Source organism: Lepidothrix coronata, unplaced genomic scaffold (genome assembly GCF_001604755.1).
Source record: "Lepidothrix coronata isolate B3197 unplaced genomic scaffold, Lepidothrix_coronata-1.0 Scaffold47, whole genome shotgun sequence".
NCBI classification, from domain to species: Eukaryota; Metazoa; Chordata; class Aves; order Passeriformes; family Pipridae; genus Lepidothrix; species Lepidothrix coronata.
The window spans coordinates 5483405-5503290 of NW_016690227.1; the positions used below are offsets into that span (position 1 = coordinate 5483405).

Genomic DNA, 19886 nt, shown 5'->3' on the forward strand with positions numbered 1-19886 from the left:
GATGATGGTGAATTAGCAGATCATGCAAACCAGGGCCCAAGTGAAATCTAACTAAGTTTCATTTCCTTCTAGAAGATTATCTTATCTCAAAATAAAAATAAAAAACAGATATTCTCACACCAGATAATAAAGACAGTGGAGAAGAAAGAAATTACAACAACAAACAAAAATCTAATGATACTTGTTCCAAATGAAGTTGGGTTGAAAAAATAGTTGAAGCACCTTCATGAATGGAGATGATCCTTGTTTCCAAAACCCAACAAAAACGGCAACAACATAACTGCCACTAGTATGAAGAGGAAAAAGGGAAAGATAAATATAAAAAATTAAAAATAGGTGCCTGGATGCACCCTGCAAAGGCACTGGTCTATTGCTTTCAGTTACCCACATAATTTTTTGTATACTTTAAGAAAATAACTCACACTTAGGTCCAGGCTCTCTACTAGTTAGAAGCTGAGTTTCACTGCTTAAGATATAGTCATAAGAAGGAAAACAAGTTATTGTTGTGATTATGTGACCTATATTGAAAAAAACCCCTTTCAAAGTAGACCTCCTCCTCCCTCCCAAAACAGGCTCAAATACAACTCTGAGAAATCAATCTACCCTGTTACCCGTTCACTCATCACTTTGCTCCAATTTTTCATTATACAGAATGAAAAGAAAATCATGCCACTGTGTGTTGCCAAAATTAATGAAAACTTATTGTATAAATAAAATCAGTTCAATAATTCTGATCCCCAGCCTTGCCCTCTAGTTTCTGGAATGAAGTTCTTCTACGGTGTGAACTAGCCATGTCCCAGGAGTGAAACTAGCTCTAGTATTAGGGGTCTGTACTCTGAAAATATTTGTCAAACCCACCTATAAATGGTAGCTTTCCAAACAGCATCTCCATGATCTTGGCCAAAGATGTAGGGCCAGGTGGTATCAACTACCATGTCTCCACTAACATCAATAAACTATGACAGAATAGAATCATTAAGGTTGGAAAAGGTCTCCAAGATTGAGTTCAACGATTAACCCAGCACTGACAAATCCGCCACTTAACCATGTCCCTGAGCACTACATCTCAGCATTTTCTGAACACTTCCAGGGACAGTGATCCCACCACTTCCCTGAGCAGCTTGTTCAAATGCTTGCACATCATGACTGAAATACTGAATTGTGCTGTTGGACACTCAGAAGCAAACAACTTATTTCCTTAAAGGTTTGCCAGTGGGGTTATGGTATTGAAGTTCTTCTAACATAAATAGGGTTTATGCCAGCTCCTGTGACAACAGCTCAACCTAGTTTGCTTGGTGAAGTAATTACATCTGAGCAGATCTTCTGCCAACATCTCTACTCTAAGTTTGTAAGTTTGTATTTTAAAGGAGAAACTAGACAGAAATTTTACTACCCTGGGGTTTCAATTAATAATGTGAATAAAATACAAAAAGTAGTAATTCTTGGTCAAAACAGAAATTTTAGACAGAACATGAGACAACAGGCTCATGCTGAAAGACCATAAGAAACAACAGAGTTAAATCAAATGTTCATATTAAACACAGTATGGTAGAGTACGATTTTTAAGATATTTAACAAAATACATGTAATCTCTTTAAAATTAAAAAAAAAAGGAGAAAGACGGAGAAGAGAAAGGAAGAGCAGAGGAAAAACAAAATCATTTTTCCAGCTGTTATAGAATTGCAACATTTGCAATTAAAGCAGCTTAGATCCTTTGTCCAGTAAAGTCTTCCTTTCATAGAAATTAGGATGTGTATGAAAATGGGGGAATAGGAGATGTGATATGGGTAACAGATGTGTGGATCTCAAATCTGTAATTAGGCTGAGGTGCACACAGAGTCCTGAAAGCATAACAGACCTGAAATGGCAATTAAAAATACATATGAACCTAGAGTAAATAAAATGAATGCTTTAAGGAATGTAGAACACAAACATACAAAGTAGGTTCAGTGAAATTTTACTTCAGATAATAGACACATTTTACCTGAGTAAAGCTAACCTGAAAAATTTCACTGTTATAGCAGGCCTCTTATAAGAGGGACTCATCCCTTTTAAAATTGTTTAACTGCACCATGAAAAACAAACATTAGAAGACAGGTACTTTTTAAAATATATTTTACCAGTAGCAATTGTGGGAAAATGTTCCCACTCCAACTGGATGGAACAGTGTCTTGAACCCATGGGCTACCTGAAAATACAAAGGCTAATTTTGAAATATTTAATGACCTCTTGCTGGGAGCAGGTAATCAATCACCTATGTTCTTTCAGTTCTGCTTTTGCACTTCTGCAAGGCCAGGCTCACCCCAAGCTTTGTGTGTGTCTCCTGGGAGGGCAGCAAGGCTGGACTGGAGAGGAGAAGCAGAGCTGCCAGATGGACTCCCAGGGGCTCCTTCAGGGTCTAAGCCCAAGAGGAACTTGCTGGTATCTCTGTCTGCATGAGCCTCATTGCACCCTGACGGCCTCTAAGTGTTTAAACTGCAACTAGAGCAGTCAGCGCACAAGAGTTGAAACCCCATCTAGAATGGCTCTATTGAGAGCCATCAACAACTGGGAAAAGGTGACAGCTGAGGTAGATGTTTACTGAAAAAATATACTGTGAGTGTGGAGCAAGCATTACACAGAAAACCAGCCCCTCTAGGCAGAATAGCTCTTCCGGTTATATCCTGTAATTTCTTTCTTTCCATTCTATATTGACTGAATCAAAATCAATGGAGACTAACGATGATTGTCACATGATTTGCAATTAGTTCTGTTCATCTATAATGAATTACAAACTTCTTTATCCTCTTCTTCTCTGATATGCACATTCTTCCAGAAAGTAGCCTAGCCATTCAACAGGAAGTAACCTTACCGAGAAAACAGGAAAATTTTATTTTGCCTTTATTGATTTTGTATCTGTTGATACAATGCTTAATGCTTCTTCCCATAAATAATAGATTTAATGCTGCAGCACATCTAAAAGCTTCAAAGTAATAATTTCTATGTTACTAAGTCTCCCCTTTGGAGATGTAAGAAATGGCAATGTAGGACCTGAAGAGGAGAATGTCAGTTAACAATTTGCCAGTAGATGTCTCTGCTAAACACAATGAAGGGAAAATACTCAGTTTGAAACTTCAGTGAAATGTGAGTGGCAGTTTGCATCCTTCAGCTGAAGAGTAGGGGTAGAACCAACTAGGTCACTAGCACTTTCTGAAGACTATTCTTACGCAGTCACAGTGTAAATGGCACTTACTTAAAACTTAGTGAGTCCCAACTTAATTAAATATTAATTTTGTCTCCTGATATTATCTCACCGAGTAAGAAGAATTCAATAAAGGCTAAACTTATGTATTAATATTCTTGGTAGAAGTTATGAATATGGAGTCTTGGGGAAAAATATTTTTATCATTGAAATTCTAATTTTTGTGAAAACAAGCCATCCATTCCTACTTCCAACAGAGAATTTCTTTACTATTTTGCCTCAAACTAAAATATCATTATGTGGAAAAACAAATTTTCATTTTAGGCTGAAATATTGCAGTACATGGTACAATAATTATGCCCCTGATGGATAACGTTCAGACGTTCTTATATTTTCTTTACATCTATATGTTATTTGGAAATGGTCTTATTTGCAAAAACACAGCTTCTAAGCAAAGAAACTAATATTAGTTTCTCATAATTGGCACTTGCCATTAACATACAGCATGATTTTCTGATTAATAACGAAAAAAAAGATCTCAAAAGGCACAGATCAGCTGGAAAAGCATCTGCTTAAAATACACACACGTAATTAGGAGAGGACGTCAAACAGACTTGATTACATATTTCATGGGTATGTGTCAAAGAGTGTAAAGCATTTGACTTAACCCCAGGGTGACTTCAAGAGGATTTACTCTATCTAGTGTTTGTGATTAGCACCATATAATCTGGATCTGCCAAACAAGTAGAGTTTTACACAATATGCAAATTTCATTTTGCTTTAATTTAGCCCCTTTGGATTTAGCATAAAATCTCTATGTTGCATGAAGGGCTGAAACAGCTGGATCCAGTTAGCTAGGAAATTAAAAATGTAATAAGGTAATCCTTGCCATGGTAGCCAGCACACACTAGAATGGGACCCTGAGATCTGCTGAGGGATGGCTGCTGAAGTGTGCACCCCTAATGCCAGCCAGACCTTCTCCACAAATAGCAAAATGCTGACCCTTTCTGTAATTTCAGGGTGCTCTAACCTTTAATGAAACTAAATTTATCTCACCACCCTGTCAAGGTTCATTTTCCAGACACATATTAATAAGAAAACTGTTCACTTATCAGTTAAGAAAATTAGTATCCACAAGGTAAGATTTTATTTCCTTGTTAGTATATCAAGATGTGGTAAAAAATAATTAGCAATACATCACACTGTTTAACATGTAATTGAATTAATTTATGTCTAATTTTATTTGCCATTTCTCCTTCAGTTCTGGTTTTAGCTGGAACTATATAGAGGCAATTCTTGAATACTTCTTATACAGGTTTTTAAGAATACAGCCGAACAGGATTTTTATTTCTTCCCATTTTAAATGGGTATTCTAAGAATAACAAGGTCCCTAACCTCATCAATCTATTTAGGCATCAAAAAGTCTTTGGAAGGTCTGCACCCAAGTCTAAAAGCCCTCACTTCTGTTCTCCTTTGAAAAATATTATCTCACAGGTCTTTATCTCTTAACAATGAAAATGACAACTTTGTAGTGAAAATGATGATTCCTTCACATCCTAACTATATCTGACACAGAAAATGATTTTGGGAGAAAGGTATTATAGACAGAAAGTACTTCTTCTCCAAAATATCCTTTGACCATGTGTGGGCAATGCTGGATCGCTGTAGGAACAAGTGGATCTGAGATTCATTAGTCTTGACTGCTGTTAATATTCCTGTGGCCTTTATCGAAGACTTGGTCTTACAGCTATTCTCTCTCAAAGGAGGGTACAACAATTTCTCCCATTTTATTTACTGAAAGTGAAAGTGACAGATTTCACCATGCTTCCTTAGGCAGAACTGGGAACAGATCCTGTATCTACAGTAAAAAAGGTAGTCCCCATCCATTAATTCAAACTTGCCTTCCAAACGCATTGTATGTGCTTGGCTGTACTTCCAGGCAGTTGCACAAGACTGCCTCACCTACTTGCTCATTTTGTAATACTGACCATGTAATTGTTTTAATTTCATCTACAGCCATTAGCAAATGTGTGCTCAGTTGAGCAGGCATTTGAATAAAGTAACAACAGTCCCAACAATGGCTTTTTTTGGTGCAAAAGAACCAATCGAGCTTTCTTTCCTCCTAATCTGCTGTAACCAGTCATTTGAAAATGAAAATCATCACAGACTTCTGAAATAATTTCTACATACACACTCTTTATATAAGACATCTGTTTGACTATTTTACCATAACAGGGACATTCTCACCCTGGAGACAGAATTTCTTTTTTGCCTTTGTGAGATAGTTTGCTGTCAGACTGTGAGCCTTTCCCTGTCAGAGAAAGCAACATCTATCTGAATAAACTTGGATTTGAAGCATGAAATGTGTGTTGGGAATCAGAAGTCACTCCTAGAATAATGGACAGATATGGGTTTCACAAACAGAAGAACTCACTTCACGCTCCTCGGAGTTCTTCCAGCACGTTCCCTGTTCTGTTTGACTGGTGTATTTCAGCCACAGGAAATGTAGAACCTGCGCTGCTCAAACCAAGCTGCAGATCTAAGGGAAGCAAAAAATCCCAAATCACTATTTCTACCTTAACTAATCTGACAGCTCGGCTTTCTAATCCCAAAGGGATCATTAGCAGGAAGGTTATGTAAAAGTAAAGAAATGTCCTATACCACACTAAGCTAATCATCTAAGCTCCTTTGACAGACAATGAGAAGAGCTGCTATTGCTGGCTGTAAGTCCTCTCATACTAAATTTCAAAAAATTCAGAGAGATCAAGCTGGTGAAGTTAGTCTCTTCCACTGATTTCAACGAGAATCTAAATAGTACCTCAGACATAGGTGTTGACATCAACATAAGGTAAATCCCACCCAGAGATTAAATGTAGATCTGAAAATATATTCAGTCACCTAACTCCCTGTTCCCCTAATTAGTATCTAATAGATTAGTAACTATGCGATTTAATAAATGTCAAGTAAATTTTGTGGCCAAGGAAAGGAACAACAAGTCTCCCAATTCCTCATCTAGCTCTCAGGTCATCATGTTAGCTTTCTTTTCGTGGCCCCATTGACGTCAGTCAGAAGAGTGTGCACACAGATGAGGTCCGCAGAGTGAAACAGAATCTCATGTTGCAAACCTGAAAGTGAACAAGTGTGGGTAATTACTCTGTGGAGTAATTCTGTAATTCTATAGAGGTTCTGATCAGTAGGCCATGATTTAGTTTTACAGCAACCATCTTATGTAAGGCAGGAAAAACACCTGTCTTATATAATCCATTATGCAGAAAAAAAGCTACACACACTTGCAAGAAATTTAGACCATACAATTGCTGTTCACATTAGTGAAACCTTGTTCAATGACTAATCTGAATTGGAAGAAAGTTCCACGATTTAAGCTAGGATTCATAAACAGTGTAATAAAAAACACATACTAGTTGCTTAGTTATTTGCTGTAAAAAAAAAGTCCATATCTTTGCTTAGGAACACAATTAGTTTATTTGGAACTAAATAAATGAATTAGATATGAAAAAAGATTAATCACTGCAGTTTATTAAATGTTCTCTCCTCTTGCTTTCCTGGTTGTATACTGCCGTATACCTCTCCTGATTTCAATGACAGGGAGAGAGCAGGCTCAGGATTTATTATTCTTGTTAGATCACCACAAACCATCTTGAAGAAACTGAACAACTAACATATGGACAACTCTACTCTTGCCAGCTCATTAACAACTCTGAGTCATAGCTACCCCAGCTCAATGGGGATGTCCATATTCTTATGTTACCAATCAGGGCTGGGGAAAAAAGGATTAGCAGAGGCAGAAAACAGACGAGAATGTGCAATTAATGGCTGTACTTCTGTGTTAAAACCTGTATTTGGGAACAACCAGTGTAGGAGTGAATTTTGCCACTCCTCATGGTACAGAACAATAGTTCTTATAAATTCACTGTCTCTTTGGCATTTCTGCCAGCTTTATTAAGTCAACACAATGACACACAACACAGTACAGCTGAGGATACTACCATGTTCCACAGCTATCTTATTTCCTGTGCAAATACTTCTCTTTCTATTTCTTCCCCATATCTGGTTGGTCTTGTGTGTTGTTCTGGTTTTTTTTTCTGTAATGATTTAACCAACAGTTGCATGAAGGTGTACAGATCATTTGAAAAAGCAACTGCATGCAGTGATCTTAATTATTATAGGTTTCAATAACTTCAGAAGTAATACCTGATCTACAATATGAAACTGTGATTAGTAGGATACACAATACTTTTAACTAATGTCTCCTTCATCTAGGGATGAAACTAGACACATAAAAAAGGATGAAAGAGGAAAGGCAAACGCAGGAAATACTAACTGGCACACATGAGACTCTTCTACTGCCAACAGGATAGAGTTAAGTCTTCCTTGGTGATAAAAATGAGATCAGTGACTCCAGCAACCTTTCATATGAAAACACACAAGGCCCCCCAAAACAAAATTATTTCAAGTTTCTCCTTGTAGTCTTTAATATTTAGGACTTGCAATATACACAGCTCTGCAAAGAGAGACCTCAGTAGCTGCAGAACTCAAGAACCTAGTTACCATTGATCAAGTAAAAATCTTGTCAGTGTTGGACACCGATGCTCCCTGCTATTTCTTGCCTCAGCAAACCACAGCCAGTGCAAGAGCACCTGCACAGATCCCTCAGTTATTAGCTGCTCCAGCTTCCTCTTTCCATAATCTCCCAAGCATTGAATGGACCCTGCTGAAAATCTCCCATGTAATAACACTGGATGCCCCCAAATGCCTTCACTACAGAAGTCTTGTTAACTTTTGTCTGAACACAGAACAATTATCTCTTGCCATGGTGTCCTAGTTAGGACAGCTGAGACCAGTTCATCATGGTATAGGTGTAACCCAAAACTGTGTATTCTATAGCCTTCCATGCCATTTCCCAGAAATTGTTAGCAGTAGAGGCCTGTAGATGTTCCTGTCCTCATACCCTTTTATGGAATTCCCCGCTCTGAGGAAAGGACTAAGCATCCTCATACTCTTTTATGGAATTCCCTGCTCTGAGGGAAGGACTGAGCATTCCTGCCTGAACTGGAGAATATATAAACTTGGAGTTTTGGAACCTTTTTACCACTTGTGGGATCCAGAGGAAGACTGCAGCTCACCGCTCTCAACCAGACTGAGACCACCACCCTCAGCTGGACTGCAATCACCACTTTTGACCAGACTGCAACAGCTCTCCCACCAGCAGGTTTTTTTTGCCCTCTCCCTTTACTTTGGACTCAGGGGGGGCCCAAGAAACACCACTTTGTTCATGCCCCAGGGTGCTGGGTTATACATTTGGGTTTTGTGGGTTAAAACCAACTTGCTTGTCTGTATAATCATACTTATTGTATTATTTTATTAAATTGTTATTCTGACTTATAATCTCTCTCTTGAGTTGAGTTCATTTCCCCTGCTGGTTAACTTTTAAACCAGCACACATGGGTATATTTTCTGTTAGTTGTGCTGTGTTTTTTCTTCATCAGTTCAGTTTACAATAAAGACATCTTATCTTTCTTTTATTTCCTAAGAAGCACATTTTCTCTCTAGCTATATTACACAAAACCCACCCAAAACATTAATGTGCAGTACTACCTTTTTCTGGGTTATCTCTACAGGTATGAGGAATGACCTTTTTCTTTCTTTCACAGATTTTGGCCTCTTCACAGATTAGGGAGTTTGTGAATGCAATCCATGTCAATATTAGCAAGTGACTATTAAAAAACCCAAAACATAAAAGCAATTTTCAGAAAGAAACCTTGTATACAGCTTAAACTCTTTAAAGGCAGCCTTGGCAGGATTTCTTCTAGCAACTCACAAAGCTTCTCAAATCATGCTTTAGCTGTTCTGCTCTGCTTTCAAGGGTACAAATGATGCCTAGTTTGCATTAGTCAAGTCACAAAAGAAAGCTAGGAAAACCTGGATTGACATAACATGCTAGCAGCAACAGCTCTTAAGCTGTAAGTAAATAACATCCTTGTTTGTTCTCTAAACCAAGTTCATCTTGGCACAGAAAGTTAACACCAGTGACAGTTCATCTCACTATCGATGAAAGGAGAATTTTGTCTTTCGACATACCAGTAGTGTCATTATCCGGGAATCCTTTGGATTTGAAGCTCTTATGCACTGCCTTCACATTTAGAAGTCAAACTTTTCTTTCTGATGCCAGAAATTAAAATGCCTTCTCCTTAGTGTATTTGTATTTCCCTATTAAGAATGTAGTACCTATTAAGAATGAAGCATTTTCTTGCTACTGTAAACTCATCAACCATTTTTCTTAGAATGCCCCCCCCAACACATAATCTCAAATACAGTTAGAGAAGGTGTTAATTATAGGCAGTGAGGTGACGATATTAGTACAATTAGTATTGCCCAGGTTTGTTTTATGCTCTAGTACATCTTGTCACAAATGGCTGACATAGAGAAGGTAAAAATTTCACCAATGATTCCTTCTTTCTCTTAAAGCAAGGGAAGGTTTTTCCCCCAAAATGAAGCATTTCTTAAACAGCAGCCAAAATGAAGCATCCATTTTGAACAAACCTGTATATCACATGCCAGAACACATGTATTAATGTCATCTTTAATCTCATGATTTTTAAAAGAAAACCCCCAAATCCATTAAAATTATGAATGAAAGCAGCACTGAGGATATAAGCAGTAAAGTACCCAAGCCTCACACCCATGGTCCAGATTTAGGTGACATACCCAGACAATGGTAAGATGAAGTCACAAACTCCACACAGAAGAAATCCCAGTAATCTCTGCCAATCTGATTTAGGAAAACTTTTTTTCTGGTCCCTAATCTGGATGACTTGCATAACCCTAGGTGTTAAAGCACAACGCACAAGAAAATCTGTGCAGTACCACCAAACGCAGACTGCTAAACATCCTATCACTGGGTGCAACTCGTCTTTGATGTACCAGAGGACAGTAAAAATTATTACACGGCAAAACGCAACAACAGTTCCAAAGATCAAGTTAAAAAAACAAGTTAGCCTCAGCCTTTAACATTCTGCACTGTATTTTGCTTTATGTGGTAAAATTGCCTTTATGAAAGCCAACATAACCTTTACTCTCCAACAAGCAATCAAGCATCTGGTGAATTTAAAGACAACTTTCAATTCATCGTCCTTAGGAGACTTAGTCTGCATTTTAAAATTTTTCCCAACGCATATTTCCTTCTAAAGAGAATTCATGTTTCCTGAACAGACATTATAATTATAATTATAGTGCACTTTACAACAATTTAATGAAAATTATGTGCTTTAGTTTCTTTTTTAAAACAGATGAAAATTTACTCATAAAATTACATACCAGCTGAGGTTAAGTTTAAAAATCATATAGATACAAGACCTCTGAAATTGTTTAAACACACACACATCATGATGCAACTCTGGCACGAAATGTGTGTTATTGTTAAATGAAAGTTGATACAGGTCTGAGACTAAGACAAATGGTATTGGACTCAACAGATCTGTATGTTTCACAACACTGCCTAACATCGAAACTCTGTTACCTTCCATTAGTGATCTCCCTCCCCATCTTCAGTAATTACACTGGTATAATCCAGGTACAGCACACCCCAAAAGAACTTCAGCAGTGTTTTTATGACACATTAGAATAGAATTAATAAAAAAATTAATTTATTATTATTTTAAATTAACAATTTTAAATTAACAATTTTAAATTAACAATAAAATTAATTTATTTTGCTTGTTTCTACTCCAGGCTATTTCCAACACAGAATGAGAATCATTGTGTTCAAGGAGTGCAAATCAAGTACTCTAGCAGCTACAGCAAAGTGAGATTCAGAAGTGATTCACATTTGACAGTGCATTTTGCCACTGAAAACTCTGACAGTTGAAGTGGAAGAAGTATTTGTAAAGAGGCCTAAAACAAATCTGCAGCCCTTCTGGATTATGAAGTGCTTCTACAGCATGCAACAGCTCTGTTGTATACACAGAAATGCTCATAGTCTCTGTTCAAAGGGAATGGTGGGCTTTTGACAGAAATTAAATAACCTGCAAAAGTCCATGTTCTCAATGATGTTCATGGGGGAAAATATTTTTTTCAATGTTTTATGAAAGGATTATAAGTATGAAAATTTGAAGCCAAATTCACACTTTTGGCAACTGAAAGGTCTCAACATACTATTTATTCATGTCTGTTTTCTACCCTGTCCTCCACTGATATCCACTTTATTCCGGCTCAGTGCTAAGTGTTCCTCTCAACCTAGTATTAAGAGATTTTTCAATTGTTTAGCTGAAATAGGTACCAATAGGAGGTTTAGATGGATGAGAAATGTAATAGAGGAGATGATATCATCAACTCTCACATTTATGGCAGGCAACGCTCCCATACACTAAACCAAAGCCCTCTTCACAAAGGAACACACTTGTTTAAAATTGTTCATTTTTCAGCAGCATTCTATAACACAAGAACATGTACTAAAGGCTGGTTTCTGATCCTTAGTCTCCACGTAGACCAACATCCTTACTTTTTGGGTCTCCTACTGAAGTGGATGAAAACTGCTATTGATTTCCACATGAATGGGACCTGAAGAATCTAACATAATACTCCTCACAGAAGTCTTGCACTGTGAGGAAGAAGAAACTAGAATCCTTCAGATAAATCATGACAATAAACCACAGACATTAGCTAAAATTATACTAACTGGAAAAGTACATAGGCAGTGTCTCTCTGGACTCACACCTCTTTTACATCACAATGCACTTTATGCCTTTATATAGGAAATCAAAGAGTGCACTGAAAATGGGAAGTTCAGACTTTACACATTAAGGATGCACATACCTGAGTATGAAACCCATTCAGGAACATGCTGGCACATTCCACATGTGGTAACATGCCATGGTGCAAGCTTGCCTGGCCAGGTGCCACCTCCCACCCTTTTCAGGAGAATCACTGACCCATGGCAGCAAACAGAGAGAGACTGTGCATTTGGGGTGCTGAGTCAGACAAGCAGCAGGCTATCCTGAAGTAAACAAGGCACATGACTGTCGCTCTTCACATACAGGTTCTGGCCTGAAGATCAGCTTAAAGTTTTATTTGGGACTTTAGTGTTAGCTACTTGTTAAGGGCTTCAAAGATATCAAAAAGTGCAAGCCACTCAGTGGCTTTCAGCCACACACTACTTTCTACTATCACTTTCCTATTGCATCTTTGTGAGTGTGAGGCAGACTAGAAGTGCTCGATGCACTCAAGTCTTGCACATCCAAAACAGTCTGGATACCTTTTTTTTTTTCCAAACCAGGCTGGAATAATCCAATATGAGGAGTAATTCAGTTACACTGAAGTCTCTTCTTCACAATGATGAATGTGGATAGTAACACTAGAAATGAAAATTAAGCTACAGCCATAAGAAACAGATCAGACTTGTGCCCTGTCTATAGATCTGGAACTTTAGTTTTCAGTATTAGAGTTATATTAACTGACCTGTGAGTTTTTCCAGAACATCAAATCCATGTTTCAGAGCAATGATATCAAGAAAAGAGACTGTGCCATCTTCAAACCTAAAGAATGGAATAAATGAGCAGAGTAAACAAAACACAGAGCTATGGTAGAGACTTTAAGTCTATTGTAAGAGTTACTATTTTGTATTCAGTGACTCTAACTTGCAGAGGGGGAACTCTTCTCTTAGGGATTCATCTTCCAGTCTTGTAGTGTCCTGTGAATCAAAAATATGTTCTTCAAGGCTATAGAGGTTCATATGAACAGTTGCTTGCGCATAGAAAATTATAATTTTCCCCTGAATGGGTTACTTGTGGGTTTTTAATTTTAAAGTAATGCTTAACAGTTATGTCTTCTGTGTGCTCCTCCTGGAAATTAATTTTTAACTGACCTGTAACAAGAGCACTATAAAAGAATTGGGGGAAAAGTGCAATCCCTATCATTATCTTTTAAAGGAAACACCAAATGGAAACAAAACTGTCAGATTTTATGAACTACTGCAGCCATTCCCACAGTTCAAGGGAAGAAGGTGCAGCTACAAGGTGAGACTGTATTCAGGAAGTGGTGCATTCAACAGCATATCAAGCATCAAAATATGTTCCATTTAGGCTTTGTGTGTACCGCAGTCCACAAGAAGTTTTAAGGAGTGAGTATTCATCTTGCTTCACCACAAAGAGGAACATAGAATAATGAAGATAACTGATGAGGTTGGAACTGTACAGAGCTGGACCATGTAAGACTGAACCTGGGATCACAGCAAGTCTCTAAGAATGAAGAAGCTGTCTCCAAAATTGTAATAGTTAATGCTGTAAATGAGCCCACCAACAACAACTGCAAATCTCATGGTTCAAGTTTAAAATTAAACTCTGACCATGACTGTGAGACCTCACAGGGAGCTGGTGTTCCTTATAACTTTTTCAGAAAGGTCTGATGATATCCACATTGAAGAATGACTGGACGAGATAGAACAAAACAAAGTTTCACACTTTTGAGTAAAACACTTTACATACACATTTTTTACCAGAAAACAGGGGATTAATTTTTTTTTCTGGATGTATAATTTTTCATAATGCATGTTAAAAGCTTTTGGCACCACAATTAATTATGTATTGTGAAAAGGGTCAAAGGTTAAAAATGTCAGAATTCAAATGCTTTTTGTTTACTAAAATAAACTTCAATAGAATAGCATAACAGCTCTCACTTCTCACTTCTACTGTAAGTTTTCTTATTTCTATTTTATTTTTCTATAGTTATCAAATAATTTAAATACTGCAAGTGACATCATCAGATGAAGGACATATAAAGCTTCCAAAATATTTGGCAAAAGTTCACACAAAAAAAAAAAAGCAAGAGTATCGTGTATATATGATAATATGTTCAGCTGTGATGAAAGAAGACAGGTAGATATGGCAAATAATTATAAATCAAGTGATAAGAGAAAAGTGGTGGACTAATACAGGGATGAACAGCCCAAGAGAGACTACTCATGTTCACATATTTTAACATAGCATAGGCCAAAGAATCCATCCTAGGAATTTTTGAATCTTGCCTACTAACAATAAACAAGTGCTCCTGAACTTCAGAGAAGAAGCCTCACAGGTTGTCAGTGATGAAATGTAAAATGACCATCTGTGATTTGAAAGAGACCTACCACCAACAACATTTTCACAGAGACCTGTGGACCAGTATCTGAAGGAAGCATTACTCTATCCAAAAAGCCATAAAAAATGTGGGAGGAGGAGGAAGAAAAGGTGCAGCAGAGGCTAACAGTTGATTTGAAATTAAATACAGAAAAACGTTATAAACTTGCACTGGTTGCCAGGAAATGTCACAGTGGTCCCCCAAGTCTGCCCAGGAGAGATTACAGAGAGGATCGTGAGGGGGAATTGACCCGCCCTGCTCAGTTACTTGCAGTGGCCAGCAAAGGAAGTAAAACACTAGGAACTAGATCAGAGCAGAGACACTGGCACTGAGCCCATCAAGAAGACGGCACAATCCTCCACAACCTTATCATTATCAAAGTAGAAGAGCTCTTGAAAGGGCAACAAAGCTGCTAGCCTAGATTGTCAAAGACCTCCAAATCTTACCTATAGTAAAAGGAGAAGCAAAAATTGTATTTCTGTTCATTAGATATGATTATTAACTAAGCAGACAACTACAGTACATCCATTGTTACCCAATAGGAGAGTTGTATGAATCATGTCACTCTTCTGAGATTGTAAAGATTTTTATGGAAATAGTTGAGAGCTTAGGTATCACTTTCCATTTGGAAAAAAAAAAGGCAAGTAAACACAGTTCTGGGGGTTTGGTCAGATTTTATGCTCCAGAACAGCACTGTTTTGGCAGTATATGCATTCTTCATTGTTTTTGCAGACTCATGTTATTTAGTCTTTCTCTATCACAAAAAATTTCCTTCTTGGAGCTCCATTGCAAGAACCAGAAGCCACAAAAGAATTGAAAATAATGCTAAAAAATTTTACTCATAGATATGGGCAAGTCTCTCTACAATTTAGATATGGACTACTTCACAACATTCCTCTCTTGTATTTTGTTTGTTCATATTGCCCCTTCTATTCATACATTACCAGTTTTCCATTTCTGATAAACAAAGTATGAATATTTATTATTCCTATAATATGTATATTATATACATAATATATATAATATTTCCAGTGCACTTGACTCTCACATATTGCTGATGAGCAACTTCGTCTCAAAATTTTCAGGAATCATCTATAAATTATGATATTTAGTAAATTAAGCCTTAAGTGTTATAGCAATAGTGCCATGGCAAAACATGATGCTAAGGGCAGCTATTCCCTTCTTGAGACACAAAGAGCTGTCTGTCAGAATATTTAACCGTATTTAAGATTGGGAGCAGACATGCTTCTTGCATTGCAAAACATTGGCTTCAATGACTACTTTTCTATTTCGTGCAATTGATGCTTCAAATAAACTGTTTCCTCACTCAATGGCAGTTTCAGTGTTAGAATAATCAGTCTAGGATGATGTTCATTTGCATGTTGGTCTAGAAGCCATTTCCTGTAGTAATCAAGGTTTTACAGCTGATGATGTATAAAGGATACTTACAAAAGCTAATACTGCAAATACCAACCCAAGAAACAAGAAGCTTACCTCTCTTATCTAGATCTTATTATAATTGATCTCATTTAATCACGTCTGGGATGAGCTCAATTGCTTAGCTGATTGTGTTTGTGAAACGCTAATAGCATTTCACATCAAATTGCTATCTGACAAACTGGTTAAACAACTCATGGCATAACAAAAACCAGAGCAGCCTGCCTAAAATCTATCAAGGAGTTATGAAGCTGATGAGCTGCTCTCCTTTTCCAGGTCACACAAGATTTCTTCTTCTAGAAGGAAAAATTTTTGAGTCATGAAAGAAAACTATTGCTTTACAGAGAGCAGTCTTGCCTTTAGGATCTTCCTAGGGATGGTGACAGGCTAGTCTTTCCTTGAATTCTTGTTCAACTGCTTGTTGTGACACCTCTCTGTCAAACTTCCGCATAGAAATGCTATTTTCTAAAGTCATCATCCCACACTTCAGGACAACTGAAACATGGGTTGGACTTGATGATCTCGGAGGTCCTTTCCAATCCGGCTGATTCTATGGTACTATGATTCTGTGAAAGGAAATGGTGACACCTTGGGCAGATTCAATTCATCCTCTTCTTAGCCAGGTAACCTTTACATGGAAATATGATGACGAAAACCTTGGCCTGGACAGATGTGATTGGAAATAAAGTGCCTAGGGTCTATAAAAACAACTTATGTTTAAAGAGAGAACTTAGAGCTAAAATTGGTGCAAGGCAAAAATATTACCCTGGTGTTGGACAGCACTGACTTAAGTCAGGAGCCCAGAAAGACCCTCAAGACCAATCAACCAATGCTGAAGTGGTGAAATACCTTGCATAACATAAGATATTCTATATATGGAAAGTATACAAGGCATGGCTTTTAGGCTTTTGGGTGGGAGCACCTGCTGCTGGATTATGAGAAGGCTGACTTGTTTAGCAGGCAGACGAGTGATTCAGCTGTTTGGGTGGGGTTTTTTGTTTGTTTGTTTGTTTGTTTTTCCAATTCATTTGTCCAGTTAAAGTAAATCTAGACACAGAGCCAGTGTGCACAGAATCACAGAATCACAGAATACCAGGTTGGAGGGAACCTCAAGAATCATCCGGTCCAACTTTTCTTGGCAAAAGCACAGTCTAGACAAGATGGCCCAACACCCTGCCCATCTGAATCTTTAAAGTGTGCAATGTTGGGTAATCTACCACTTCCCTGGGGAGATTATTCCAATGGGTCATTGCTTTCATTGTGAAAAATGTTCCTCTTGTGTCCAATCAGAATCTCCCCAGGATTAACTTGCACCCGTTACTCCTTTTCTTTTCCATGTGAATCCTTGTAAAAGGGGAGTCTCCACCTTTGTAGACACCCTTTAAATACTGGAATATGGTGATAAGTTTTCCCTTTTAAAATCTAAAACTTTTGTCTTACTATTCACCTACAGCATGCTCAGCAGGATCCCAAACTCCACAGTATTGTGATCACTGCAGCCAAGGCTGTCACTAACTGAGATATTGCAAAGTACATTTTCTTGGTTTGTGTGTAGCAAATTCAGCCTCATTCCTGGCTGACACATCTAACATATGTATGAGAAAGCAGTCCTTTGCACATTCCAGAAACCTGACAGATGATATGTGAGCTGCTGTATTGTTCTTTCAATAATTGTTTGGGTAGTTGAAGTCACCCATTCTATTGATTTGAAGCTTGTTTAAGTTACACTGATACTGCTGCATTGGCTTTACCGCCCTGGTTTGGAGGTCAGTAGCAGATGCCTACTGTAAGATCTTCCTTGGAGATGACACCTTTCATCTTGAACCACTCATTAGATAGAGCTTCCATAATCTCTGTAGTTGACTTCTATAGTATTCAAGGTTCTCTTTAACTTCAAGTGTGACTCTTCCTCCTCTTCTTTCCTGCCTGTCTTTCTAAAAGAGCCTATAACCATCTATCACAGTGCTCCACGCATGCCAGTTGTCCCACTATGTTTAAGTTATTCCTATGATATCATAACTTTCTGATGGGGCATGGAGTTCCAGTTCCTCCTGTTGGTTCCCCAGGCTGCATGCATTGATATATATACACTTGAGGGGGTTGGTGTTCTAGTTCTCATCTTGGGAGGTAGCTAAAGAACTTTTGCACATCTGCAATTTGCATCCATAACACAGCCCAGAGCACTGAAACTTTGATAAAAATCCCATCACGAGGTCAAAAATAATACTGCTCATTTGAGAGCATTGCTGAGTCAATGCAACTGCAATGAAGGAAGGCGGGGGAGAACATCACTGTCAGCCTGCTGCCACTCTCCTTTACACCTGGGTAATGACTCCATTTAGGTCAAATGAACAGAAGTCATTCCTGAGTTTCTAAAGCAGGTAAAAGAAAAACCAAATCCATAGAGAATGCACATTTCTTGAATAAGCTGCTTTTCTTTTCTTTTTTTCTTTTTTTTTTTTAACACTTCTCAAGAGTGGAGCTGTCCTTTGAAGTGAGATGTTACATGAGTTCCTTTCATCTTTTCAATTCATTTATTTTCATCTAATTAAAAAGTACAACAATACAGAGAGATTCTTGGTATGCATTTAAAAGTAGTTCATTCAGATACTATTTTTCAGCTCATAGAGATATTTCATATCACTGCCACATGAAACAACTATCTTGGCAAATTCAATTTTTACATTTTATACATTTGCTTGTTTATTCTAAAGTGAAATTTTATGGAATGACACTAGCACCTAGGGTATACAGAGTCAAGCTTATGATTGTAGGAAAAGACTGTTTTCAGTCATATTCATGTTCTTAGGTTAGTAATTGCCATCTCTGATATTAGCAGGGGAACATATTTTAATTGGTCTCACTGCTTTCTAACATCAAAAAATAACATTTGCAAAAGGAGCTATATTTGTTCTGCTTTTCTTTAACTTAAAACATATCATTACTAGGCTACAAAACCTTTAGGGCCCTGTTTTGCTCTTTAGAACTTCCATCAGCTCTTCCTGAGACAAAGTCCTCAGGTACCTTTCCCGGGTGTTTATGTCTCTCCAAAGGACATGATCCCCTTGTCCGATTTTGTCTCCCACAGATGATACTCTTCAATTTTAGCAATTTGCTCGTTGTCCATATTGGTCACTTTCTTAACTGGGTGAAACCCAGGTCACATTAACACCAACAGCTGAACTTTAAGAGAGCATCTCTCAAGATTAAGCATTTTCTTGTGGGCTTTTTGATCCTCCACTAGTGAATTCTTTGGAATGGTATATGATCCAGAGACCACTAACCTCAGATAAACACATCATTTTGACTAAATATCTTTGTTTCACACAGTGGATGCCACTGAAGCAAGTAAATAAAATTAGGAGATAGCTTGTTGTAACAGACATATATGCTAACATTAAACTATCCTTTCATAATAATCTAACTTTTGTGCAATTGCCTGCACAGAAGCATGCTAAAGTTAGCCAAGAATTTAGTAGGTAGGAGGGCAGTAATAAGTTACAGATCTCTGAATAAGACACCTACTCTCACCATTTCAGCAACTCCTTTTTACCTCTGTTAGTGTTATATTATATGATCATGAGCAATGATTGTTTCTTATAGAATGAAAGGAGATCCAGCACCCTAAAAACTGCCCCTTGTGGAGGAGAAAATTGAATTAATAAGTCAATCCATATTTATTTCTCCAGTGTCCCTGTGCATCTTTCCGTTATATACAATTTGATGAACTTCTAGTTGATAACTTTGCTCACTATGTATATCTCTAATAATCTTCCCCTTTTGCACTAAAAAGATTAGCAATCCTTGAGTCTGTTACTCAAATTGGTATGAATGACACATTCTGATTTTGCAGATTATCAGCTCCACAGGACTCTTCCTTTTGGTAAAAATCACACTTCTTACGATATGTATCACAATAACTTTCACTATATGCAATTTTTAAATACAGTTCAATTTCTTCTACTAATATAATTCTTACAATTAATAGTTTACAATATATCTAAAAAAGTATTTATACAAGAGCTTTGCCATAAATATTTAAATCACAAAACAATGAATGAGTTATATCTCAGGGATAACATACACACCCTACCTACCCCTACAAGGACCCCCCAAAGTAAAATAATAACATTACTCT

The 19886-nt window shown here is 37.4% G+C and overlaps 1 protein-coding gene across 3 annotated transcripts in view; it reads right to left on the minus strand.

The window, feature by feature from the left end:
- MOCOS (molybdenum cofactor sulfurase) overlaps positions 1–19886 on the minus strand; it is a 215894-nt gene that overhangs the window by 79313 nt on the left and 116695 nt on the right. For all 3 annotated transcript variants that reach the window (XM_017814904.1, XM_017814903.1, XM_017814905.1), the window contains one exon: positions 12656–12732. In XM_017814904.1, coding sequence (XP_017670393.1) covers positions 12656–12732 — 77 coding nt within the window. The remainder of the gene's footprint in view (positions 1–12655; positions 12733–19886) is intronic.